Raw genomic sequence first — 27,849 nt, forward strand, 5'->3', positions numbered from 1 at the left:
CCAATATTGAATGAATGAATGGTAGCCATCACCAGTTACTAGGACAGTATCAATATTTCTTTCCATCTTTTTGTAGAATTCAAAGCCTCCTATTACCTGTTCATAGCACCTTTTAACTTTCTAACTAGAACATGTTTCCAGAAGCTAGTAGCCATCACCAATGGTCCCCTTACGTCTCAAAAGACATAAGGGTAGCGAACTATTCTTCCTCCCCTGAAGGGAGGTCAAGAAATATGCTTCAGTCACTTTCCTCTCACATTGAGACTTAACTCAACCTGCATGCTCTTTCTTCCAGAGGATAAAACTCCAATCCTTATTTCAAACCTACATGTGGCCAATATTATCAAAAGTAAACTTATTAATCATAATACAAAATGGTAACACTGGTATGTGATTTCCTGAAGAAAGCCAAAGCACTCATGCCAAGATATTCTTATACCTCCAGGATAGGGTCAGTGTGGGACGATTCTTGTGCTGTCAGTTAACCTTGGATCAGGGCAGTTACTATTCTGAAGTAGGACTTTGGTCAGAGACTCTGGTCAAAGACATTCTTCTTTCTGACACTTACTGCTTGCCATTACACAGTAACTGTAAGTAATTAAAGGTAGCTTATAGCCTTAACTTTACTTAGTCCTTTAAATGAAATGGGATTAAATGCTGAATAGACAATATACTGAATAGATGGCTCAGTCATTAAAGGCTAGGCTCACAACCAAAAATATGAGAAAATAGACTACTCATTTTGAAAGGAAGGTGAGTGGTGGTGTTGGTTCGTTAATAGACAAGTGCAAATTTCAAATGATCTTGGCTAACAAGAAAAATGTTATTTGTCTTTTTGAAAAAAGGTTTTTAGAGTCATTTCTTTTTATGCTTGAGTGCTTTTCCTGTGTCCACAGAAGCCAGAAGAAGGCATGAGTCCCCTGACACAGAACTTACTGATTCTTGTAAGCTACTTCAAGTGTGAAATAGTTGCATGTAGTATAGGATATCCCCACAGAGACAGTAGGACACAGGGACTGCTGCTACAGGAAAATTGATTTGCTGCCCTTGTACAGGTCTTACACAGGTAATCACATGTGCTCTGAGCTGGTTGGTGCATTGCCAGCTCTCGTTTCCAGAAGTCAGCATTTTATACCTGTCCTTTATATCTGCTGGCTCATTTTGTGGAGTAGTTTCCATAGTATTCTAATTAGTTCTCTGAACAAGAGCTAAAATTCTGCAGTGAGTCCATCTGATTCTTGGCACTGTTTATTTAGGACATGTTTTATTGTTTCTTCAGTCTCATCACCAAGTTAAGGATCTGTTTAAATTACTTATTTTTTTTATTGGTTTAATCTTGATATGTCAAGTGTTTCTAGAAATTCATCTGTTTCTTTTAGACATTTCAGTTTAGTGGGAAAGAGGTTTTTAAAATATGTTCTTATAATTTTCTTAATTTCATTTATATAATATCTCTCTTTTCATTTCTCATTTTATTAATTTGGGTCTGTCAACACACATATTTACTTAGGCCTTCATTCAGGGCTTCCGACATGTGACTTCCTTTTCCTTTGGTTAGATTGACATATGGTTTGCCAAGGTGTTTATATTTTCAAAGATGTAATTTTTTTTTATTTAATGGATTCCTTGTAAGTTTTTGTTTACTTCCATTTCATTAACTTCTGTCCTCGTTTTGATTTTGTCTTTTCATCTACTGATTTGGGGTTTGATTTGTTCTTGTTTTTTAAGGCTTTTGGATGTATCATTAAGTTATTGGTTTTTTTTTTTTTTGATCTCTTGACTGTTTTTTCATTTAGGTGTTCAAAGCTGTAATATTTTATTATGTTCAGATAGAATGCAGAAAATTATTTCAATTTGCCTGTGTTTGTTGAAAGTTGCTTTTTGTTTTAATATATGGTCAATAATGGAGAGAGTTATTTGTTCTGCTGAGGAAAAAAGTATAGTTTTAATGTTCAGGTAGATGTACTGTAAGATAGTTTTTGTCCTTTTGTGTTATGATTTCGTTCAATTCCAATGCTTCTCTGTTTAGTTTGTGTCTGGACAAATTCTCAAGTTTTGAGAATGGGGTACTAAAGTAATCCAGTGTCATCATGGTGATTAATCTGTATATTTAGACCTAATAGACAGCATTTAATTTATAAAATTGCATTTGATGCACTTATTGATATATATATATATATATATATATATATATATATATATATATATATACAGATTTTCTTTTCTAGAGATCTCTTTACTTGACCCATGGGCTGTCAGAAATGACTGAATATTTGAGGACTTTCACTCTCTCTGTTCCCTGATTTCTAGCTGTCTGTTTTAAGTGTGGTAAGCTGTGTACCATTTCTGTTTTCCCATTGCCTGGCATCTGGTTAGTGGTCCACAGTTTGCTGTGTTGTAGAGGAAGCAGATAGAGGTTTTGGAGGGGTGCGTGGCACTTTAGTTTATCACTGTGACCATGAAGGAATCATTTTCAATCAATGCTCACTAAATACATTTGTATAAATACAAATAAATCCAAAGTAGAAACTATGGATTTATCTTCTTTACAATCACCCGCAATAAATACCTGTTCAGTTAATGAATGGCACTGTTATATGGCAGAAAGAGTCTAACATGACACTTTGAGTATGAACATAGTTACATGCCATGTAGGATATCTCCACACAGATACTAGGATACAAGGACTTCTGCTACATGGCAATTGTGACTTGTAAGTCAACAAAGAAAACCTCCTTTAGAAAAGAGATGGTAGAAGACATATCAGCCATGGAGGTATTACAGAATCAAAAGTTGAGTTAAGTTTTAATTTCATGGCTAAAGCAAATTTGGAAGTTTCCAGAAGAGATTAATATAAGCTCAGTTTGATCTGAGGTAGCCAAGAACAGCAAAGAATATAGTTTGCCTCCATGCAAGTATATCTATCACAGGATGAGGTGAGTATAGATAAACACACACATAAGCTCTAGGTCTAGACTTCTGTCTCTTCTGCATGTGTGTGTCAATGACTATACTCTGTGAAGAAAGGAAAAAGCCAGCATTTGTAACTACTTAGTCTGTGCCAGGTGGGTCTGTCTGTCTTTTTGTTTTTATCTAACTGTAGGCAGTTAGCATGCCTCACATTGTATAGATGTAAAAAGGAAATCTCTAAGAAGGTCCCACTGGATGCCTGAGACCCTGCAGCCAGCTTTCTAGTTTCCCCATTACTGAATACAGTTTTATTTACTTGCCAACAGAGCAGGACCCAAGTAACTAAGACTAGCTTTTGTGGTAGAAGAAAAAAATTTCTTTTAGAAAGCCAGTAAGACTAAGATAATGGACTCATGTTCTAAAATACATTTTAAATTCACTCATGTTTTAAGCTTCTTTTCACCATAGGCAAGGGAATGTTGGGAATTAGTTTACTTAGTGAAACTTGCTGGTTAATAATTTTTTAGTTTGGCACAGCTTTGCATCACGAGTCTTGAAAGGTGAGTAGGGGCCATGTATATCAGCCTCATGCAGTTGATTTGAGTAACTTAATACGGCTGCACTCACTAGGCACAGACTGTTTTGAGCAAAAGGCTCAATGTGGCGGCTTTTGGAGATTTTTTTTTTTTTTTTTTTTTTTTTTTTTTTGGTTTTTCAAGACAAGGTTTCTCTGTGTAGCCCTGGCTGTCCTGGAACTTACTCTGTAGACCAGGCTGGCCTCAAACTCAGAGATCCACCTGCCTCTGCCTCCCAAGTGCTGGGATTAAAGGCGTGCACCACCTCCTGGCTAGAGATTTTTTTTTTTGAATTATAAGCATGGCTACACTCTAGTTTTTTCCTATTTTAACTCTAGCAGACTAGAGAGGAAGAAGACCAATCAGCAAGCACATGGGGACTCTACTACAAAACCGGGAGCCTGCACATAGTGGGGAGTCATATGGTCTTAGAGTGGTTGAGGAACAGTGTGTTTGCCTCTATGCATTTGTCTAAACAGCCTTGAGTCTGCAAGCACTCAAAGTAGTAAAGTTCCATAGACCGATCACTATACAGTGAAAGTTACTTCCTCATTGGGAAGATGCCAAGGTTTGTTGCTTGTAGTCTTGACTCTGCTGATTAAGTCTCTAGCTAATCACACTGACTGCAGAGCCTTCAAGATTGATTGCTAAAGGTTGGGTACTTTTGGCACACTAGAATTTGAGCCTCTGTGCTTGCCATACACGAGAAATACTTTCCTTCTTTCTCTAAATGTACTTTTGTACTCACTGAAGACTGGGCAGTCCAACTTTCGGATTACTGACAAGTAAAGCTTGAAGGTAAGAACACAGCTTATCTGAAATACTTGGCCTAACTTGTTGGTGTATGTTCTTTTTTTCTATTTTATTTTATTGGATATTGTATTTATTTACATTTCAAATGTTATCTCCTTTCCAGGTTTCCCCTCTGCAAACCCCCTATCTCATCCTCCCTCCCCCTGCTTCTTTGAGGGTGCTCACTCACCCATCCACCCACTCCCGACTCCCTGCCTTGGCATTTGCCTAAACTGGGGCATCAAGCCTTCCCAGGCCTAAGGGCCTCTCCTCCCATTGATGTCTGACAAGACCATCCTCTGCTTCATATGCGGCTGGAGCCATGGGTCCTTCCATGTGTACTCTTTGGTTGTTGGTTTAGTTCCTGGGAGCTCTGGGGGGGGGGTCTGATTGGTTGATATTTTTGTTCTTCCTATGGGTTGCAAACCCCTTCAGCTCCTCCAGTACTTTTTCTAACTCCTATGTTAGGGACCCCATGCTTGGTCTCATGGTTGCCTGTGAGCATCCACCTCTGTATTTGCCAGGCTCTGGCAAAGTCTCTTAAGAGACAGCTATATCAGGCTCCTGTCAGCAAGCACTTCTTGGCATCCCCATTAGTGTCTGGGTTTGGTGTCTGTATATGGGATAGATCCCCAGGTGGGGCAGTCAAGATACTAAGTCCCAAGAAACCTAAGAAAAATAATAAAAAGCATGTGAAGACAACACTGGCTGAGTTCAACTTAGAAATTCATGCAGATTCCGCTCCAAGATACTATCTTTTTATGCACTCTGAACCTTTCCCCCCAAAAAGCCTCCCCTCTTGCCAGCTCACTAGACTTCTCTGACTGTGACTACTTCTTCACCACACGGGACCCTCCTTTTGTATAACTCTTTGGCTACCACTCAAGCTAGGCCTATAAAAGGGACTTGACCAGGTCTTCTGCCTAGGGAGGTAACTTATATAAACAAGTAACCATAGCACCATGGCATAAGATCTGTAAAGTTCACATGCAAAGTTAGATCCTCTTGCAGCTGAAGATGGAGGATTGCTATGATTTCAAAGCCTATCTGGAGGACAGTGTGAGGATCCATCTCAGAATACAAAATGAAAGGTTAACTCTACAGAAAAGACTAGAGATTGTTTCACAAAAAAGGCCACAAGGACCTGGCCTGGCAGGATGAAAAGGAGGCTGCCTGGGAAAGTCTGTGAGTCTATCTGCCCTATTCTAAAAATAGCAAAGACCATAGTTGAGGCAACCTCTAAGTAAAAGCCAAAGGGAGAGCTTTTTATTGTCTCATAGCCTGCATGTTGTGGGCCATCAGATGCCAGGTGCATTTCCACCGGTGTGCTTCTTGACCTTCCGTGAGGTTATCAGAGGTAGAAAGTGTCATCATTCTAAGCATTGGTTGTAACCAACCTGCCAGGCACTGGTACACAGCAGCACAGTTGGCTGTAGTCAGTTCTTCCCCTATGATCACTGCTTTTGCTGGGCAGCCGAAGTGATGTTTGTGCTAAACATTAGCTACAATTCTGGGAACATATGCAAATTGAGAATGTGATTTCACCTGAGTGCCTGTGGCTTTTGTATCAGTGTAAGATCATGCATTCAGAAACCTATACACCCCAACATTGTCAAGCTGGGCATGGTGCACATTGGACGGACCTCTACTACAGAACTATATATCAGCCCAAACCTGACTCACTCTACATACTTCCATGGCCTCACCCTGCCCTTCAGCTTTACCTGTATATCACACAAAGTCCATTATAGAGCTGGTCTCTGTGGACTGAAGATTTTCAGTCCTTACCTCTAGGTCATAACTCTGAACCTACTTAAATCCAGCTAGCAAGATTTGGTCAAGTAACAAAGGAACACTAAGACAGATAATTAATTTCTTTTATTTTCCAATGTTCAATAAAACAGCTGGTTTCTGACCTTGAACAGATAGATTATCCTAGTCTGCTCAACTTCAAAAAAATTTCCCACAAAATGTCCCAAATCAAGGTGTCTGCCAGTATGGTTTCTCAGGCCTTTTTCTCTGCTTGCAGGGTGGCATCTTTTACTATGTCCACACATGTTGTTTCCTTTGTACATCCCCTGGTGTTTCTCTGTGGTTCTAAATCTCTTCTATGACAAACCCCAGTATGATAGAATTGGAGTTTCATCTCAACTTAAGCACATCTTTAGGGCCCTGCCTCAAACTGTTACATTCTAAAGTATGAAGATTAGTTCTCAACATGTGATTGTGGAGGTACACAATTCAAACCCTCATATTCAACAGTGCTTTTGCAATATTGGTTTATGTTAACAGTTTTCTGTTGCTCACAAATTGAGAAGTTTAAAATGACACAACAAGATGTAGTAGTACATGTCTGTAATCACAGCATTTCAGAGGCAGAGAGAGAGGCAGAGAGAGAGAGAGGCAGAGAGAGAGGCAGAGAGAGAGAGGCAGAGAGAGAGAGGCAGAGAGAGAGAGACAGAGAGAGAGGCAGAGAGAGAGAGGCAGAGAGGCAGAGAGAGGCAGAGAGAGGCAGAGGCGGAGGCGGAGAGCCGGAGGAGGAGAGGCGGAGGAGGAGAGGCGGAGGAGGAGAGGCGGAGGAGGAGAGGCGGAGGAGGAGAGGCAGAGGAGGAGAGGCAGAGAGAGGCGCAGAGAGGCAGAGAGGCAGAGACAGAGAGGCAGAGGCAGAGGCAGGATATTGGCAAGTTTGTGGCCAATCTGGTGTACATGATATTATATATCAGGACCCTGTTTAGAAAAAAAAAAAGGATGAGTTTATTAACTTGAACTTTTTCTTTATTGTTATTTTGTTTTGTGTCAGCTTAGGTCTGCTTCTGCCTTTAGGTCTGGTATCCAGGCACCATTGTGCACTGGGAAGGACTGAAAGGAATAAAGCTTACTCTGGTGGGTGGGTTTCACAGGGTCTTAGCCAGCATGAATGCAAGGGGATAAATAGCCTTCTTCAGAGATGGTTTTTAGTGAAATAGCTCTCTTTTTACTGGGGGTAATGAGGGTAGTAGGTAGGGGGTTTTTTAGAGCGAGGGTACATTACTGGCCAGTGTCCAGGTGCTTGGAATGCTCATTTGCATGCAGAAGAATATCTACTTCCTGGACATATCCTTGTAAGGAGAGAGAGAGAGAGAGAGAGAGAGAGAGAGAGAGAGAGAGAGAGAGAGAGAGAGAGAGAGAGAGAAGTTTAATCTATAATTTTGTTATTAGGTTACATGATTACCCCAAGGGTGGCAGAGGTGGGAATCATATGGTTTATGTGCACAGGGCACGTAGGCATAGAACAAGGAGGAAAGTAGTCCTACTCTTGCTGGTCTTAGGATGAGATTTTTAGGGCTTGGACACATTAACCTTACTCTTGCTCTATATTGGTTGCCCAGGTTGCATGGCTTTCTAGACCCACAGGTTTCATCCTTTGAAACAGTCTTACTGTGACCTAGATGGGCCTCAAACTCACAGTCTTTCTGCTGGCTTCCGTCATGTTGCTTGCCCTCATACACTGCTGGTCACTTTAACTGTTGTTGGTCAGAAGTCTGAGCAGGTCACAGTCACTGGGTAAAATGAAGGTGCCACTTTGCACTCCTAGAGGCTTGGGAAAAACATTTCTCTTCAGTTCATCTGCTGGACATCAGCCTTAGTTCTGTGGTGGAGGTGAAGGACTAAGGCTGCTGCCTCCAATTTACCCTCGGCTTCTAAAGGCCTTGACATCTATTCCCCTTTGCCTCTAGGCTGGTAGTGGGAACTGCATCATCACTATTCTTTGAGGACTCCTACATACACCATCAAAGTTCTATTTAGAATGAGAATGTCTTTGAAAACTGTTATATTCGATACCAAAATTTATACTTGAGATGGACAAAAATACATTAAGTAATAACAATTCCTGTGTTAGGTTTTGTGTGTGTGTGTGTGTGTGTGTGTGTGTGAATATGGGCTGATTGCAGGAGCATCTTACATTTCATGGCATAGCTACAACTTAAAATGAAGCAATTTTAAAAGACGTATGATGAGATAAGTAGATAGATACTAGCTGGGGTCCTGAACAAGCCATTGATTTAGTGTTTTGTAAGCCTTCTGATATTTAGAGGGATGATTATCACTTATGCTAAAATTGTGATGTGAATTAAAAGGGAAGGAAGAATTTAGGGAAGGACCTAACATAGAAGGTCTGTTAGAAGTGTCAGTGCTCTAAACCAAGCGAGGTAGCTTACACTTGTCACCTCAGCACCTAGGAGACTGAAGCAGAAGAACTGGGAATTCAAGGCTAGCCTGGGCTACACAGTGAGTTATGGGCCATCTTGGGAAATGTAGTGAGACCCTCTCTACTCTCACCCTTGAAAGAAAAGAAAGGAAGGGGAGATGGCAATACTCTATTTTCCTCTGCTGAAGCTGATTATATCACATCTCAGGGGTTTATGAGAAGTCCACCCTCTCTCTCTCATACTACAACTATAGCTGCTGCTCATATTTGAAATGCTTTTAAGAAAAAATAGGTTATGATTTTCTAAAAGCACTGCATCCACTCAGCTTTCTCTAGGAATTTGTCACCCTGATAGTTGGTCTGATCAGCCTGGGCCCAGTTTTCCTTTCTTTCACTTGCTGGACTGGCTGAGTTAGTTTTCTTTATCCAATTTCCAGCAATTGTTTACTGTTAAACTTTCCATAAAGATCCTTCTCTCCTAATGTCCTGTGGCTTGAGTTAAGTAAAAATTAAAAACAAATTGCTTATAATAAATATAATAAAGGTACTCAGTGTAGCACTAAAGCAGTCACTGAACATTACCTTGTCATCCCTCTGAGCAGCAGTAGTAGATGTCTTCGGAAACTACAATAGCCACTTGAGTGATAGAGGCTCATTCCTCCTGCCCTCCTATTTGTATATTTACAAGTTTCTAGGTATAGTAACCAATAGCAAACAAATGCACTCCGGAAAAAAAATACACAAAAATATGCACTCCGGAAAAAAAAAAAACATAGACTGTAAGCACATGAGAAGATATTCACCATTAGTTATGAAGGAAAATGTGGGATAAAACCTCTAGCTGCGGGGACAAAGTTGTGAGGGCCAGCAGCGGGGCCCTAGGGGCTTCCCACACCACTGGCAGAGGGTCCCACATTCACACAGCCGCCATGGGCAGGCTGGTGGTTGTATTGGGAAGGTTCAGGGTTCCAAAGGCTGGGAACCTGGTGGAAAGACCAGGAGACACGTGGAGTCCAGTTTTCCAAAGCTTTTATTGTTCATGGCGTGGTGAATGGGTGTAGGTCGTTCGTGCTCCCCTCCAAAATCCAGGGGAGCCTGGCTTTAATAGGGAGGGGTGAAAGGGGAGGGAATAACTCAATTAGCTACACCCCTGGCCTTTAGATAACTCATTAATATTTAATCTCTGGAGGTGGAGACCTGTTAATCACGCCCTCTACCTGCATCCTATGTGACTGAAGGGTGCAGGTTGAATGGAGATCAGACCTGTGTCAGGAGCCTGGGTTCTGGGGGAGTGGCCAAACCCACAACCCAAGAACCAGGATACCCTTCCACATCCTGACAGGAAAAGTAAAACAAATCTATTGGGATGGACATTTAAGGGAGATACATGTCAGTGACAATTAGAGAGTATTATACACTGCTGGTGGACCTCTTAAATGATACAGCTACTGTAGAAATGTTTTATGACAATTTCTCAAAAAAAAAACCATGAACATACTATTTTGCACATCTGCATTGAATTATGAACCCCAAATTTATAAATGTAGGAGCTTAGATACTTGTGCACCATGTTTACAGCACAATAGTTGAAAGGAGGTACTCCAAGTGCCCGTGGACAGGGAAATGGATAAACAAACAACACTACAAGGAGGCATGCAATAAAAGTTAGCATTAATTGGGAAGAAAATCTGATGGTAGGCCACAATACAGCTGATCCTTAAAATATTCAACTATATAAAATTAACCATTCACAAAAGGAAAAAATGGATTTACTTTTCTAAAGCATGTAAAATTTAAGGAGATGAAAGGGAAAATATTGGTAGCCAGGTACCAGAGAACAGAGATTCAGCACTAATGAGGTCCTAGTTTCCATCTAAGCAAGAAAAAAGTTTTCAGGAGATGGAAGGTGATGATGGACATGCAACAGCAGGAATATTACTAATGCCACTGAGCCATCCACTTATGATAGTTAAGAGTCATTTTCATGTGTTGTGTATGCTTTAGCACAGTACTTTAAGAATTTCATTTTGATTTTTTCGCACAGGGACAGGACCCTCCTCCCTGAGACATTATGGCCCTGACCCCAGAACTGAGCAGACAAACAAAACTGGAAGAGGTAGGAGGGATCCTACTGCAAGCTCCAACTGTGGACAACTGGAGGCAGATTCAGACCTTTAAGGCCAAGCCAGATGACCTCCTCATTTGTACTTACCCTAAATCAGGTAACCTGGTAGAGTGATAGCCCCAGCCTCACCCTCTGAGCTATCTGAACTCTTCACCTAAGTTTTGAAGCTTAATCTTCTCTACCATTCATTTTTCTTGGCAAAAGGTGAACTTTGTCTCTACTCTTCCACCTTTCACACAGATCCAAACGTATTCCTTCCATAGCTAACAGGATCCTGGTTATAATGGAAGGTGAAGCTAATATCTGCATCCACAATCTTTCATTTGTATGCTTGAAGAAAAATAGGTTTCTGACTCTTAATCTTTACGGTCTCCCCAGGGACAACATGGATTCAAGAAATTGTGGACATGATTGAGCAGAATGGAGATATAGAGAAGTGCCAGAGAACCATCATTCAACACCGACACCCTTTTATTGAGTGGGCACGGCCACCCCAGCCATCAGGTAAGAGACCCTGACTTCATATATGTTCCTCTCCTGTTTTATCTCTGTCCTCCTCTATTCATTTTTTCCTCTTTTTCTTTCTTGTCCCTCTGTCTCCCTCCCTTCCCCTCTTCTTTGTTATGTGGAACAGCATCTCTTTACATATCTCTAAATGTGAGTCAGCAAGGAAGATAGATGCATAGGTAAAATTCTTCCTTATTTTCTCAGTATACCTTTGCTCTGGTCATGTGCATCTACAGAAGGGAAGAAGGCACATAACTCTAATCATCAGCAATTCACACCCCTTTACTCTCAATACTCTACTCTTTTATAACCAAGTGCTTTCTGGACAGGGTCTGATGATTCAAAACACACACACACACACACACACACACACACACACACACACACACACAGGCACACACAGGCACACCCATGTACACAATACACATGCACACGCACATATACACACATACACATGCACACACATACATGCACATGTGCACACACACACAGACACACACACACACACACACACATACAAACAGGAGGAGGCAATCATTAAAAAGCTATTTTTCACATAAAGTTAATAAAGTTAACCTGATAATTTTTCTTTTCCTACATGGAGGAAAGTTCACAAGGACAACCAGAAGGCAGAAATCAGGACTGAGGAGCAATCTTAAATAATCACATCACTAAGTGATGTGAACAGAAACTTTGGAACCCTTGCAATTGCTGCTGTGAGAAGTCAGGACCATTCTAGTGTTAAATATGGCACTCCTGGAACAGTCATTGTCAGGCTTTGATAAATTCATTCAATGTTTCAAGACAGAAAGCTCCTGATCAGATATACTTAGGAACTTGTAACCCAGGCAAGTGGATATCTTTGTGTCAGGATATCCTTTCTGCCTGTCTAGCTCTCATGTCTCTAGAAATCCTTGATGTGTAGGTGGCCATTTGCATTGTAGTCCCACTTCTGGTCCATCCTTTCTGTGACTTGTCTACTTTAGTACAGAATAGCCTGACTGTGATTTTGGTTGGTGTACTCTTCCCAATTGTCTTCTTTAACTCTTCTTCATAGGATTTGTTTCCTCATTTTTTCTTGATCTGTGTTAGAACATGTTCCATCTATAATACCTTAATTTCTAGACCAACTGGACATTGTGATATGAAGCTTATGCAGGTAATAAGAAGATAGTGTGTGGTTTCTCACTTTTAAGGAAGGCTGCTTTCTAACTTCAACAAAGTGGCTGATATAAGATCAACTCAAACAAATCAGTAACCTTCCTCTACTCAAAGGATAAACAGGATGAGAAGGAAATTAGGGAAATGACACCCTTCACAAGAGTCACAGGTAATATAAAATACCTTGCTGTGAATCTAACCAAGCAAGGGAAAGATCTGTATGACAAGAACTTCAAGTCTCCAAAGAAAGAAATTGAAGAAGATCTCAGAAGATGGAAAGATCTCTTATGCTCATGGATTGGCAGAATAAATATAGTAAAAATGCCCATCTTGCTGGGAGCAATCTACAGATTCAATGCAATCCCCATCAAAATCCCAATTCAATTCTTCACAGAGATAGAAAGAGCAATTTGCAAATTCATTTAGAATAACAAAAAACCCAGGATAGGTCGAATGACAGTGTCAGGCAAAGGTGGGTGAGAAAGTCCTTGGTCCAGTGAAGGCTGGATGTCCCAGTGTGGGGGAAATCGTGGGTGAAGAGGTGGGAGTGGGAGGGTGGGTGGGGGCACATCCTCATAGAAGCAGCAGGAGTGGGTATTGGCTAAGTGGTTCCTGTGTGTGTGGGGGGGAGGGGATTACATCTGAAATGTAAAAATAAATATCTAACAAAAATATTTTTAAAAAGGAAGGCTGTTTTTAATGCATCACAGCCAAAGGAGGCACAGAAATTTCCCAGATACCCTCTATCAGTAGATAAATTTTTATTCCTTTATCCTTTCTTAAGATGGCAAACACTTCAACTTCCAGATAGACACAGATATATGCTTTGTGTTCTGACCTTCTGAAAGTCAGAATTATCAGCCTCAATCTCCACAGGGATCACTGGGCACAGCTGCATTGGCCAGAGAGGGTAGCTGTCAACACAGCCTCTCCAGCTTTTCTGCCTTGCAGCAACCCTTCACTCTGGTTCCCAGAGGCATATCTCTTCAAAGAGGCCAACTCTAACAGCCACTTCTGTTCTGCCTTCTCTGAACCTTAATTCAAATCACATTTCTTTTTCTTCCTCCTCCTTCCTCCTCCTTCCTCCTCCTTCCTCCTCCTTCCTCCTCCTCCTCCTCTTCTTCTTCCTTCTCCTCCTCTTCCTCCTCCTCCTCCTTCTTGTACCAAACTGCACACTTCTCATTACTTTCTGCTTTACTTGCCCTCTTTCACTGTTAACCAAAAACCACCCATGAGCAATAACTCTAATATGACACTTTCTAGTCTTGAAATTTCCTTGCTAAACAAGTAGCCCCTTATTTGTGAATTTAAACTCACTCAAATTTTTAGGACATGAGCAGTATGTGGCCAGATTCTTCACCAAAATAAAATAACCTCCAGCTTAGCTCTCTGTAAGAGCAGTTCTGTACCTCATGAGTGGGCCTCCACTATCTAATTTTTTTTTTTTTGGCACTGTGCTCTTCCACATTTCCCTCAGAATGGTTCATTAAGCTTTGCTTACAGCATTTTAGGGCTTTTAAGCTTGATGTTCAAATTTCAAGACACATTATGAATCTGTCATGAAGTTTGAGACAGCCGATCACATGGAGTCTATAGTCAGCAAGCAGAGATGGATGCTAATGCTCTGCTCACCCTTTTCTATTTAGTTTAATTTCCCATCAGACTGCCAATGTTATGTGGTTGAGCCTTTCTGGAAACCCCACCATGAACATATACACACAGAGATATAGTTCATGGTCCAGTCAAGTTGACAATGGAAAGTAAGCATTATACCTGGTCACCTTCCAGACCTCACATCATAGAAGTAAGGTGGAACATAACTTCACAGCATGCCCTTCTGCTGTACATTTACACTTAAAGGCCACTTATTATCAGTCATAATTCTAATTTTTAAGTACCTCTGCTTCTTGTGTGATAAGCTTTCTAATTATTCATATATGAGAATCTTTACCATTTTAGAGGGATCACAGTCCAGATTCAAATGTGCCACCTAACAGCATGAATTCATGGCAATCCTTGAAGCAACTTGGGATTAATTCTCTAAGCTCTCCACTGGCATTACTTGAAAACCCTGATTCCTAGGTTAAAGGAAAGACCTTAGGGAGATTTTGCAGTATCTTTATTTCCCCTTACCTCAGTTTAACTCAATGATTCACAGAGCAAGTCCCTATAAGGGTTGTAAATAGAAGTGCAAAAATTATAAATCATGTGTCAGCAAGGGAATTATAGAAGAAACATCACTGCACAGAACCAGAGAGGAGGTTTGACTCTGGCTGGCAGAGAGGTAAAGAGCCTGCTCTCTATTCCTAACTGGCTCTTACTCGTAAAACAAATTTGGTTATCATTGGCTTCCAGCTCATCATCTTCAAAGTGATAGAGTGAATTCCTTGAGGTTTCCATAAAAGACTTCAGGTGTGGGTGTTGAAAGGGACACTAAGAGGAGTTTCCTTCAAGGTGAAAGTCTTGTTAGGAGAATTGTTAACATCATGAATGATACAGACAGATGACAGACAGCAGCATGAAAGGGCTCTGATGAGACTTCACGCAACATGGTAGAATGTGAGTTCATTCTTATAGGTCTCAGAAGAATTGGGGGGTTTCATGAACTCAGGCTGTCTCTGATTCCTACACAGCAACAGGAAAAGGAGGAGGATGAAGAGAAGGAGGATAGTGATAAGGTGAAAGAGGAGGAGGGGGAGGAAGAGGAGGAGGAGGAGGAGGGGGAGGGGGAGGAGAAGAAGGAGGAGGAGGAAGAGGAGGAGGGGGAGAAGGGGGAGGAGAAAAAGAGGAGGAGGAGGAGGAGGAGGGGGAGGAGAAAAAGAGGAGAAAGAGGAGGAGGAGGGGAAGGAGTGGAGGAGGAAAAGGAGGGGGAGGAGGAGGAGGAGGGATCCCAGGGTTGGAATTTACAACTTCAGTGATATGTGTGAGGAACATTTATTCAGTGGAACACACTACACAAGTGTGTGATGTGTTACCATTGGTGGCTTTCTGATATCCTTGGGACTGGTAGTCTGGGCCTCTATTTTTTTTTTTTTTTTTAAAGAAGGAAGAATGGAGTCTTTCTTCTTCCTATAATTTGAGGACCCAGCAAATTTTGTATTCTGTGGGTTTAGAGATAAGAACATGTAAGTTCTTAGTGGGGGCTTGCTGTTTCTTTTACAGAAGAAAAAGTCTACACCTGGGGAATGGTGCATGTGCTGAGGAGCAGGCTTGTTTGAATTTTCTTAATAACACACACTTTTCTAAGCCTCCATCTTATCTTGTACAAAATGACAGTAAATTTACTCAAAGCTGGAATCCAGCTCTTAAGCTATGTAAACTTACAAACACAGAAGCAATACTAATATTCTTCTTCAGCTCGTCCTGACTCCCAAAGGCAAAAATAGAATCCATGTGTGGATGATGTCTTCTCTGAGCAGCACCTGGAGTGAATATTCTCATGTTCTGGACACATTGTGCATCTCCTAAATTTGGTTACAGGTGTGGACAAAGCTAACGAGATGCCAGCTCCAAGGATATTAAGGACCCATCTTCCCACTCAGCTACTGCCACCATCTTTCTGGACAAACAACTGTAAGGTAAGATAGCAGTATTTCCTATGGGGACTGGAGCAGGAAGCCCAGAGATCCAGGCCTCCAGAGCCTGGATGAGAATACCTTCCTCAGAACTATCTATCCTCTACCTCTGAGACCTAATACTCTGCAGTAAAGTCAAACACCAGACTAGACTTAGTAGGGTGTTTCCCTGGATGATTGCAAATATGATGTGAAGGCAGAGGCCAGACTGAGGTGCTGGAGATCATGTGTTCCTTAGTGAAGCAGACTGGGAGTGGGGAGCAGGAACCATAGGCTGAAGGCTATGGGAAGACTTATAAAATGGAGCACAAATGAGAATGAGCAGATCAAGTGTAAAGGACTGGTGTTTAAAGGGTAAATCCTAGTGGAGCCCCAGAGGAGGCTTGGCTGCAGATTCAGCAGCCTCCAGGCTTGTTTCATTTATTTTCTAAGACTCTGTCGTGTACCCTAGTGTCTTGTCTAGTATGTTCCTGAGACATTCAGGATGTTGGACTATGGTAGGAGTGTATAAGGGTAGAGTAAGCCTACAGTGTATGGAGCTAAGATCCCAGGATGAGGAAGGAAATCCATAACTTTTCTAAGGGTATTCTTTTTCTTTTCTTTTTTTTTTTTTCTTTTTTGGATATTTTATTTACATTTCAGATGTGATCCCCTTTCCCAGTCCTCTCACTCCCAGGAAGCCACCATCCCATTCCCCTCCTCCTGCTTCTATGAGGATGTGTGCCCATCCACCTGCCCACTCCCACCTCCCCATCCTTGAATTTCCCCACACTGGGGCATCCAGTCTTCACTGGACCAAGGATCTCCTCTCCCGCCTATGCCTGACAATGCCATTCTCCCCTACATATACAGCTGGAGCCATGGGTCCCTCCTTATGTGCTCCCAGGCTGGTGGTTTAGACCTTGGGAGCTCTGGTTGGTTGGTATTGTTGCCCTCCCCATGAGGCCACAAACACTTTCAGCTCCTTCAGTCTCTTTCACTCCTCCATTTGAAACCTCGTGATTAGGTCAATGGTTAGCTGTGAGCATCTGCCTCTGTATATGTTAAGCTCTGACAGAGCCTCTAAGGATACAGCTATATCAGGGTCCTGTCAGCATGCACTTCCTGACATCCACATCAGTGTCTATCTTTGGTGACTGCACATGGGATGAATACTCAGGTGGAACAGTCTCCAGTTGACCCTTCCTTCAGTTTCTGTCCCACGCTTTGTCTTCATATTTGCTCCCATGAGTATTTTGTTACTTCTAAAAAGGACCACAGCACCCACTCTTTGGTCTTCCTTTTTCATGAGCTTCATGTGGTCTGTGAGTTGTATCTTGGGTATTGCAAGCTTTTGGGCTAATATCCCCTTATCAGTTAGTGCATACCATGTGTGTTCTTTTGTGATTGGGTTACCTCACTCAGGATGATATTTTCTAGTTCCATCTATTTGCCTAAGAATTTCTCAAATTCATTGTTTTTAATAGGTGAGTAATACTCCATTGTGTAAGTGAACCAAGTTTTCTGTATCCATTCCTCTGTTGAAGGACATCTGGGTTCTTTCCAGCTTCTGGCTATAATAAATAAGGCTGCTATGAACATAGTGGAGCATTTGTCCTTGTTATATGTTGGAGCATCTTCTGAGTATATGCCCAAGAGTGGTATAGCTGGGTCTTCAGGTAATGCTATGTCCAATTTTCTGAGAAACCATCAGACTGATTTCCAGAGTGGTTGTACCAGCTTGCAATGCCACCAAAAATGGAGGAGTGTTCCTCTTTCTCCACATCCTTGCCAGCATCTGCTATCACCTGAGTTTTTGATCTTAGCCATTCTGACTGGTGTGAGGTGGAATCTCAGGGTTGTTTTGATTTGCATTTCCCTGATGACTAAAGATGTCGAACATTTTTTTAGTGTTTCTCAGCCATTTGAGTTTCCTCAGTTGAGAATTCTTTGTTTAGCTCTGTACACCATTTTTAATAGGGTTATTTGGTTGTCTGAAGTCTAATTTCTTGAGTTCTTTGTATATATTGTGTATATACAATCTATCAGATGTAGGATTGGCAAAGATCTTTTCCCAATCTGATGGTTGCCATTTTGTCCTATTGACAGTGTCCTTTGCCTTACAGAAGCTTTGGCATTTTATGGGGTCCCATTTGTCAATTCTTGATCTTCAAGAATAAGCCATTAGTGTTCTGTTCAGGAACTTTACCCCTGTGCCTAGGTATCTGAGGCTCTTCCCCACCTTCTCTTCTATTAGTTTCAGTGTATCTGGCTTTATGTGAGGGTCCTTTATCCACTTGGACTTGAGCTTTGTACAAGGAGATAAGAATGGATTGATTTGCATTCTTCTACATGCTGATCTTCAGTTGAACCAGCACCATTTGTTGAAAATGCTGTCCTTTCTCCACTAGACAGTTTTAGCTCCTTTGCCAAAAATCAAGTGTCCATAGGTGTGTAGTTTCATTTCTGGGTCTTCAATTCTATTCCATTGATCTTCCTGCCGGTCATTGTACCAATACCATGCAGTTTTTTAGCACTATTGTTCTGTAGTACAGTTTGAGGTCAGGGATGGTGATTCCCTCAGAAGTTCTTTTATTGTTGAGAATAATTCTCACTATCTTGGGTTTTTTGTTATTCCAAATGAATTTGCAAATTGCTCTTTCTATCTCTATAAAGAATTGATTTGGAATTTTGATGGGGATTTCATTGAATCTGTAGATTGCTTTTGACAAGATGGCCATTTTTACTAAATTAATCCTGCCAATCCATGAGAATGGGAGATCTTTCCATCTTCTGAGATCTTCTTCAATTTCTTTCTTCAGAGACTTGAAGTTCTTGTCATACAGATCTTTCCCTTGCTTGATTAGATTCACACCAAGGTATTGTATATTATTTGTGACTTTTGTGAAGGGTGTCATTTCCCTAATTTCTTTCTCATCCTGTTTATCCATTGCGTAGAGGAAGGCTACTGATTTGTTTAAGTTTATTTTATATCCAGCCACTTTGCTGAAGTTTTTTTTTTTTTTTTTATCAGGTCTAGGAATTTTCTGTTGGAGGTTTTGGGGTGCCTTAAGTATACTATCATATCATCATCTGCAAATAGTGAAATTTTGACTTTTTCTTTTCCTATTTGTATCCCTTTGACTTCCTTTTGTTGTCTAATTGCTCTGGCTAGGACTTCCAGTACTATATCAAATAGGTAAACAGAGAGAGGGAAGCTTTGTCTAGTCCCTGATCTTAGTGGGATTGCTTCAAGTTTCTCTCCATTTAGTTTGATGTTGGCTACTGGTTTGCTCTATATTGCTTTTACTATCTTTAGGTATTGCGGTGAGGGGGGATGTTGAAGGCCCGTGTGCAGTTCCTGGGTGTGCAAATGTGGGTCTGTGTTGTGTTGTTGGTCTGTGCATCTTCTGCCAGGGTTGGGTGCCTCAGGAAGGAGGTGAGAAGCAAAAGTGCATGTGGGAAGCTTGGCTGCATTTGTCTCACATCGCACCAATGGGACTCAGAGGGGCTTGCACCAAGGGCAGGGAGCAAACTCAGCCTGGTTTCCTCAGGGTTGGGGCAGAGTTCTCGTGGGGGATCCCGGAGCCTGGAAGCAGCCGGGGGGTCAATTAGCCTCAATCCTGGGGGTCTCAGACGCCGATGGACCACTGCTGAACAGAGGTGGGGAGTGCACTGCATGGCCACTTGCTGAGAGAGGCGAGGGGGACAGAGAGAGCTCTGGTGCTGAGCCCTGCGATTGCTTGGCTTGGAAGGCAGAGAGGTCTTCCATGATGACAGTAGATGACAGGCCCCAATGACACGAGAAAGACTATGGGTTCCAAAGGTTTATTGTTCATGGCAAATGTAGATGGTTCTTTTTGTTTCTACTTGGTTGATTCCAGCCCCGAGTTTGATTATTTCCTGTCTTCTACTTTTCTTGGGTGTACTTGATTCTTTTTGTTCTAGAGCTTTTGGGTGTGCTGTCAAGTTGTTAGTGTATGCTCTCTCCAGTTTCTTTTTGAAGGCACTTAGAGCTATGAGTTTTCTTCTTAGCACTGCTTTCATGGAGTCCCACAAGTTTTGATACGATGTGTCCTCATTTTCATTAAATTCTGAATTCAATTCTAAATTAATTCTAAATTAAGTTCTAAATTATAGCTTGTTTCTTGGGACCCTTTGCTTGGAAAATTGTTTTCCAGATTTTTACTCTGAGGTAGCGTCTGTCTTAGTCACTGAGGTACATTTCCTGTATGCAGGAAAATTCTGGGTCCTGTTTATGTATCCTGTGTATGTATGTATGTTTAGTTTGTTAGACTAGGTCTTTTTATTGGGGAATTGAGTTCATTGATGTTGAGATATTAAGGAAAAATGATTGTTTCTTCCTGTTATTTTAGTTATTAGAAGTATAATTATGTTTGTGGCACTATCTTCTTTTGGGTTTATTGGAAGATTACTTTCTTGCTTTTTCTATGTTGTAGTTTATCTCCTTGTGTTGGAGTTCAATTATTCTTTGTAGTGCTGGATTTGTGGGAAGATATTGTATAAATTTGGTTTTGTCATGGAAAAATCTTGGTTTCTCCATCTATAGTGATTGAGAGTTTTGCTGGGTATAGTAGTATGGGCTGGCATTTGTGTTCTCTTAGGGTCTGTATGATATCAGTCCAGGATCTTCTGGCTTTTATAGTCTCTGGTGACAAGTCTGGTATAATTCTTATAGGTCTGCCTTTATATGTTACTTATCCTTTTTCCCTTACTTCATTTAGTATTCTTTGTTTTGTGCATTTGGTGTTCTGATTATTATGTGACAGGAGGTATTTCTTTTCTGGTCTAGTCTATTTGGAGTTCTGCAGGCTTCTTGTATGTTCATGGGCATCTTCTTTAGGTTAGGGAAGTTTTTCTCTATAATTTTGTTGAAGATATTTACTGGCCCTTTAAGTTGGGAGTCTTCACTCTCATCTATACCTATTATCTTTAGGTTTGGTTTTCTCATTGTGCCCTGGATTTATTGGATGTTTTGGGTTAGGAGCTTTTTTCATTTTGCATTCTCTTTGACAGTTGTGTCAATGTTTTCTATGGTATCATCTGCACATGAGATTCTCTCTTTTATCTCTTGTATTTTGTTGGTGATGCTTTTGTCCATGACTCCTGATCTCTTTCCTAGGTTTTCTATCTCCAGGGTAGTCTCTCTTTGAGATTTCTTTATTGTTTCTACTTCCATTCTTGGATCCCAAATGGTTTTGTTTAATTCCTTCACCTTTTTGGTTGTGTTTTCTTTCCATTCTTTAACGGATTTTTGTGTTTCCTCTTTAAGGGCTTTTACCCGTTTACCTGTGTTCTCCTGTATTTCTTTAAGGGAGTTATTTATGTCCTTCTTAAAGTCCTCTACCGTCATCATGAGAAGTGATTTTAATTCCGAATCCTGCTTTTCTGGTGTGATGGGGTTTCCAGGACTTGCTATGGTGGGAGAACTGGGTCTGATGATGTAAGGTAACTTTGTTTTCTATTGCTTATGTTCTTGTACTTGCCTTTAGCCATCTTGTTAACTGTAGTGCTACCCATACTCATTGTCTCTTACTGGAGCCTGTCTTTTCAGTTATCTTGCTTATGTCAGAACTCCTTAGAGCCCAGATGTCTTTGTGATCCTATGATCCCAAGCTTCTGGTTGGAAGAGCTCCTGGGACTCAGGCTGCTTCTGGGATCCTGAAATCTTTCTGCTTTGAATGCAGTGTTTCCTCTAGGATGGCTCAGGATATGGTGTCTTCACAGGAGCAGACCAGCTAGGTGTCTGCCCCAGCCAAAAGGGGGTATTCTTTTTCTAAGTGGGAAATAGAGAAAGACAAAAAAGGATGGAGGAAATGGTTCAGTGGCTGTTCTTCTAGAGGACACAGACTTAGATTCCAGCACCAATGTGGAGGTTTACAACTGTCTGAAACTTTAGTTCTAGGGGATCTGATACCCTCTTCTGGTTTCTGTGGGTACTTCATGCACATTGAGCATGTTCATACAAACAGGCAAAACATCAATATACATAAAATCATTACATAATTTAAAATTTAAGGATCATTTAAAGGACTAAAATATTTCTGTTTTTTACCTGTTTCATATATACCAAAATTTATTTTTTATTAGGGAAAAGTAAACTATAGAAAAATTACACAGTTGCATGTCTTCCAATCCACCTTTTAAAAGGACTAAAATATTTCTAGATAGCAGGAGTATAGTTGAGACTCCCATGATCAAATTACTTGTCTACTGTCAGTAAAGCTGTGTGAGGAATGACAAATCTATTTCTGGCATTACTGAGTCCAGCTATCAGGAAACCACTGAGGAACGCCTCCTTAGTGTTGTCCAACTGAGATCAAGTAAGTTGACAAAAATTCGTAAGTTACAAGAAATAAAATGGAAAAAAAATTTAGAAAAGCATAATTATCCGGGAGCTGTGCAGTGGTATTTGATGCCCTGGGTAATTCAGCAACATTAATTTTAATGTTTGCACAGGGTCTGGAATAAAGTCTAAGCACAAGGAAATAGACGAATGAGGAGAGAGAGCAGAGGTACAATGGTCAAGCATCCTCCATGTATACATAGGTGGAAGAGTTGAGCTCTGTGGTACAGAGAATAATCTTCAGTGGCTATATTTTCAGTTTTGAATGAGTGAGTTTATTAAGTATATATAACAAACAAAAAAGAATAAATAGCAAGCAACAGGTAGATGGAAGGATGGAGAGAGATAAACAGACAAAAGGACAGACAACAGATCAGGTCCTCAAAGCATGAAGCAGAAACTGACTGGGCAAGCTCTCTTGAGTCTGTCAGCTGGTGTTCCCAGCAGAGAGAGTTCTAGGCAGAGCATAGTGTAAGCCTGGGTGAGGCTTTGAGGTCAAGAAACAAATCAGAACAAAAAGATAATATTACAAAGGTAGGACTCACAAACATCTAGTAAAAACTACCGATAAATCTCTGATAGCCAGCCAACTTATCCATTAAGAGTGCCAGGCAAATAAAAATGGTGTTTCATAATTGCACAGGCATATATGTATATATTATATATGTATGTTTAATATATACATATTTAGAGACTTATATATAAAACACTGAAAATTAAAAACCAGATCTAGCCTAACTCCCAGACTATGTGCATCTGAGTAGAGAAATGTATGAACTTGGAAAGGGGATGAATGAGGGCTGAGGAAAGGCAAAAGTCATGTGATGTGCGTAGTAGTCACATACATGTGAAGGAAAGAAGACGTTCATAAGATGTCAGGAAATACTGAAATGAAAGACAACTTGAGGTACAAAGTTCAAGAATTCAAGTGAAAAAAAAATTAAACCAAAACTGTAGAAAATTCTTCCCATTGGAGCACAGCAGTACGTTGACTTGGAGAAACCATTGTCTAGGTGTCTAGCAAGGTGACAAGGTCTCCCAGTAGGGCTCTTATTCAAATGCACCTGGCATTTGTTTATTCTGTGTGAAAACACACAGATTCAAAAGTGATCATTATGGAAGAAAGTTTATGCTCACAGTGTGTAGGATCCATGGTGCTACTTCACATCGAAACACCAGGTGGAGCTATTGCTTTCCCAGAAACCAAACCGAGGTTTCTTCTGGAAGGCTCATTGGCTTCTTAGTTTGGTAACAGGTCAGAGTTTGTAGAGGAGGAGTTATCCCCTGGTAACGAAGGGGGAGTCAAGAATTGAGGTAACTGTTAATGAGTTAGGGCTGGGCTGGACGCAGCATAGTGGGCAACAGTGCTCTAGACTGAGTCTTGCTGCCAGGGCAGGAGAGCTGAGCATTCCCCAAGAGGACTCAGCCAGAGCAAGAACTCAGAACCTCGCGGTTTTGTGTCCCTTTAACCCACCTCTCTTCTCCAAAGTTCCTCTATGTGGCTCGAAATGCTAAAGACTGCATGGTTTCCTACTACCACTTCTACAGGATGAGCCAGGTGCTCCCAGATCCAGGCACCTGGAATGAATATTTTGAAACCTTCATCAATGGAAAAGGTAAATAAAAATGCTCTGTGCCCCTGTGTTTTTACTCCAATGAGGCTGAGTTGGGAGAGCTACTCATGAGAGTTGACTCCCCAAAGTGTCCGGTACTTATTTTAAAAGCCTTTATTTGTGGATTCCTGGTCTATAGACTTCCCTCAGCCCATGTGTCACTGTCATAACGAGGGTGCAAGTGACTATGCATAATCAACATGATGCCAATTTAATTATCATATTAAGGGAAAACATCAAGACTGACCGAAAATACATTATTTCAGAATCAATCAGTTCGGTACCCTTGAGATGTATCTGATACAGAATTTTTCCTTCTTTGATGTACTTTAAGCTTAAAAACCAAAAGAAAACAAAACTAAAACCAAAACAACAGCAACAACTGAAAAAGGCAGCCCAACTATCTGACTCTCCTAAGTTTGTGGACATGCAAACTGTTCTTGTCTGTTACAGTAAGTTGGGGATCCTGGTTTGACCATGTGAAAGGATGGTGGGACATTCGAGGCAAATACCAGATTCTCTTCCTCTTCTATGAAGATATAAAGAGGGTAAGTAAATTACTGCTTCAGAATCAGGAGGAGGGAAGTCTCCTTAGGAATGTGGTTCTGACAGTGATGTTTGGAAACACATGATAGCATGAAAACTCTCTTCCAGTTCAACTTAATGTTACTGTCACTCACAGGACCCAAAGCATGAAATCCAGAAGGTAATGCAGTTTATGGGAAAGAATTTAGATGAAGATGTTTTGGATAAAATTGTCCTGGAGACATCATTTGAGAAAATGAAAGAGAATCCTATGACCAATCGTTCTACCGTCCCCAAATCTATCCTGGACCAGTCCATTTCCCCTTTCATGAGAAAAGGTTTGTGGGGCTTCTTTATCTCTAATTCTAGACCGTCACCCTCCACTCCACATATTATGATTCTAAGAAGGCTATAGATTTATTCCTACTGTACAAGGGACTCTACAAAGCAAGTCTTACAGACAACTAAGACCAGAGCTATCCTTGGTGCACACCTCAATGGGAACCCTGCCTGAGGTTAGACTGATCAGAGCTGCGATCTTGAAACTAGGCAGGTACCACTTTGCTGTAAAGCTCTACCTCTTGTTAGTATAGCTAGTGTCTACATGTACAATTTCTGACTTCCACTCATGTGCCTTTCTTCTACTCCATAGCTGCTGCCCTGTTTCAGCTTTTGTGCATAAATTAGTTTGACGATGAATAATGAATCTTGACTGTTTCAGGACTTTAAACATGTATTACTGTGACCCAGCCTCTTAATGTTTTCTCGAATTTGAAAGAATTCTGATTGGCCCTGTTGGTCCAGTTTTAAGTGAAAATTATTATATTTTTAAATTAATACATCAAATAATTGTTAAATCAATACTATTTCACATAGATCCTCACTAAATCTCCTTGCAATAAGCTAGATACAGAATGAAGCCCTTCTCTCTGCCTCATTAGCATATATCTCTCTTTTTCACGGCAGTGTAACCAGGTCTGGCATTTATACACTGCTCCAGAACATCTTTTCTTTTGAGCATATAAGTTAATTCATTTCATTGCCCTTGCAGTATACCAAGTATCCCAGATCCTGAAACAAATCAAACACTTCTACCTCTTTTCTTTCTTAATCTCTGGTGAGGATTTGACAAGTAGCCTTTTTTTCCCAGCCCATCCATGTACAGCATTCTTTGTATACACTTGTGTTTGCTTCTTTGCTTGCTCACTTTGGCTCAAAGAAACACAAACATAGATACCATGACAGAAATCTGTGCACTATAACACAAATTGTGGTTACATTATACAATTTTCCTTACTAGGATATGAGCCATCTCTCCAGGACAAGAAACACAAATCTCTACACATCACAGTTTGTACATGAGTTTTAGACATACTGTTGCTCATCAAATTATTTCTCTAATTATAGAAACTACAAATACTATGTTTATATTATATGATCAATGCTATAATGAACATTTTTGTTTATCAAATTGGAAAATTTCCACAAGAATCATAGATATTACAAAGAGTATCTCCCTGTCTTAAATTATTTTAATCAGTGCTTGTTGAAAAATAGTATCTCATTCTAACAATGCAATCTACATAAAAATCAATTCAAGGAAATTAACTCTACAGTTCAATAAATTTCTATAAACAAAGAAAACTATTCAATCAGTACCTGAATCAAAGAAGCAAAGAATTCCATCACCTTGGGCAATATCTGGTAATATCCTTTTAAAGCAATCTCTTCCTGCAGAAAACAATGTTTTATCTCTCACTGTAGGTTTATTTTGCTTTCTCTTAGATCAAATATACATGGAACATCAGATTATGTATTTTCTTATGTCCAGGATCTTTGGCCAATATAACATTTTAAAATCTTCTGGTATGATTATATATCTATCATTTGTTTACTTTTATAACTATGACTATCTAGTATATGTAAGTACCAAAGTAGAGCCAGGACACGTTGAATTAATTGATCACTTGATTTAGAAGCCAAAGACAATTAGGACTTCTTCTCAGACAGGGGAGAAATTGAGCTCCTGTCAGGACACTTCCAGTGCACTCCATACTCCAGTCAGGCACACAAGGTCTGTCAATCAGAGACTGATGCTTCTGTCTGGGCTTTGTCTTCTAGGAACCGTGGGTGATTGGAAAAACCACTTTACTGTGGCCCAGAATGAGAGGTTTGACGAAATCTATAAGCAAAGGATGGGCGGAACCTCTCTGAACTTCTGCATGGAACTCTGATCAAGGTGTGAAGATATCAAGGACTAGAGTCTATCTGCAAGCCTCAACCTAGCCAAAGGAAGCTCTGGAAGCATACTGTAAATTCCAAGGCTGTGGCTCTGACTCTGTGTTGACCAACATCACATTTCAATTCATGAAAGCAGATCATGTCCAATGTATTCTTTCTCCACTATTCAGTATAAATCAGTAAGACAGCTTTAATGATCTAATAAATAAATAATAAATAATGAAACTGGAGTAGTATAAATTTTATGTTGGCATTCTTCTGGAAGGTATAGCTCGGATTCTAACTCTGAAATAGCTACCTGAAGGGAAAACACACAAAAAATAGAGATCATCTAAATGAAGTACATGAAACTCTAACGTCTTTCCTGCTCAATCTGTTTTGCCTGGTTACAATAGAAAGAATCAGTTTGTGGACAGCTTGTTGCAACATGGTCACTGGAACCTGCTCTACCTGAGATGAGGAGAGTGAGGAAAGGACTCCAAGAAGATTTCAGAAATCCAAACCTTAGTAAAGGAAGCCCTAGTTCTGGGTCATAAAGGAAACAGAAGAAAGGCATGAGGGTGGCCTTTGGGAAGCACAGATTGTGCCTTGAGTAAAGCAGAATGGAGGCTTGGTGCTCAGCTTGGACCCAATTGAGTTTTGATCTCCTGCCACCTCTTCTGAGGAGAAGCTTGTACTTTTGCCCACTTTGGCTGAGTCCACCTGTATTTGCTTGTCAGCATACTTACCCCCATCTCCGACTAGTTCCATGTCTTAGGCATCTCTTACTCCCAGTACCTGGGCAGTGTGGGGCATACAGCATGTAGCATGAGTGAATGATGGCACTGAAGACAGAGAGACAAACATGTTTCAGATCACAATGTCTCAGCTTTTACCTTTTCACTTTAGTTGCAGAGTGCAGCAGTGCTAAGCTGGCAGCAGTAGGAGGAGCCTGTGTTGTGAGCAGGAATCCAGGGTATATAGCATAAGCTAGAATGCCATTTGCTTTCTACCACTCAAACCTACACTTTTCCCAAAAGGCCATGTGGTGCAGACTTGGACACAGCATGTGTTACTGCCAGCAAGAGCCATTAGAAGTATAGTGTAGTAGAAGTTAGTGTGTGGAAGCTGGGGAACTGGAACATGACCTGGAAGGAAATGAGTTCTCCAGGCCCTTGCTTTTCCTCTCCCTTTTCTCTTGCCCATGAAAAAGTCAATAAAATGAGGTGGACAGGTTTGCTCTGCCATGTACTTCTGTCATGATATTCTGTCCTTCTCTCTCCAGAATGTAAATTCCAAAACCAAGAGCTA

At 40.8% G+C, this 27,849-nt stretch overlaps 1 protein-coding gene across 2 annotated transcripts; it reads left to right on the forward strand.

Annotated features, from left to right (window-relative positions):
* The first annotated feature begins 516 nt into the window (after positions 1-516).
* Positions 517-27,849, forward strand: LOC117722521 (sulfotransferase 1C2). 2 transcript variants are annotated; one of them, XM_076915405.1, is made up of 8 exons: positions 517-590; positions 10,511-10,688; positions 10,970-11,095; positions 15,740-15,837; positions 23,670-23,796; positions 24,247-24,341; positions 24,476-24,656; positions 26,440-27,849. In XM_076915405.1, the coding sequence occupies exons 2-8, from the start codon at positions 10,538-10,540 to the stop codon at positions 26,550-26,552; spliced, it is 891 nt and encodes a 296-aa protein (XP_076771520.1). In that variant the 5' UTR covers positions 517-590; positions 10,511-10,537; the 3' UTR covers positions 26,553-27,849. The 2 variants fall into 2 exon arrangements, with proteins under 2 accessions (XP_076771520.1, XP_034377607.1); XM_034521716.2 differs by lacking the exon at positions 517-590 and adding an exon at positions 3,648-4,283 and having other exon boundaries at positions 26,440-27,848.

The sequence above is a fragment of the Arvicanthis niloticus genome, chromosome 17 (genome assembly GCF_011762505.2).
Source record: "Arvicanthis niloticus isolate mArvNil1 chromosome 17, mArvNil1.pat.X, whole genome shotgun sequence".
Lineage (NCBI taxonomy): Eukaryota > Metazoa > Chordata > Mammalia > Rodentia > Muridae > Arvicanthis > Arvicanthis niloticus.

Excerpts from the sequence above, each read along its gene's own strand:
- LOC117722521 (XM_076915405.1), top strand. The coding sequence starts at position 10,538 with ATGGCCCTGACCCCAGAACTGAGCAGACAAACAAAACTGGAAGAGGTA. Across the intron at positions 11,096-15,739 it reads ACGGCCACCCCAGCCATCAG|GTGTGGACAAAGCTAACGAG; the intron begins GTAAGAGACCCT and ends ATTTGGTTACAG. Across the intron at positions 24,342-24,475 it reads TCTATGAAGATATAAAGAGG|GACCCAAAGCATGAAATCCA; the intron begins GTAAGTAAATTA and ends TGTCACTCACAG.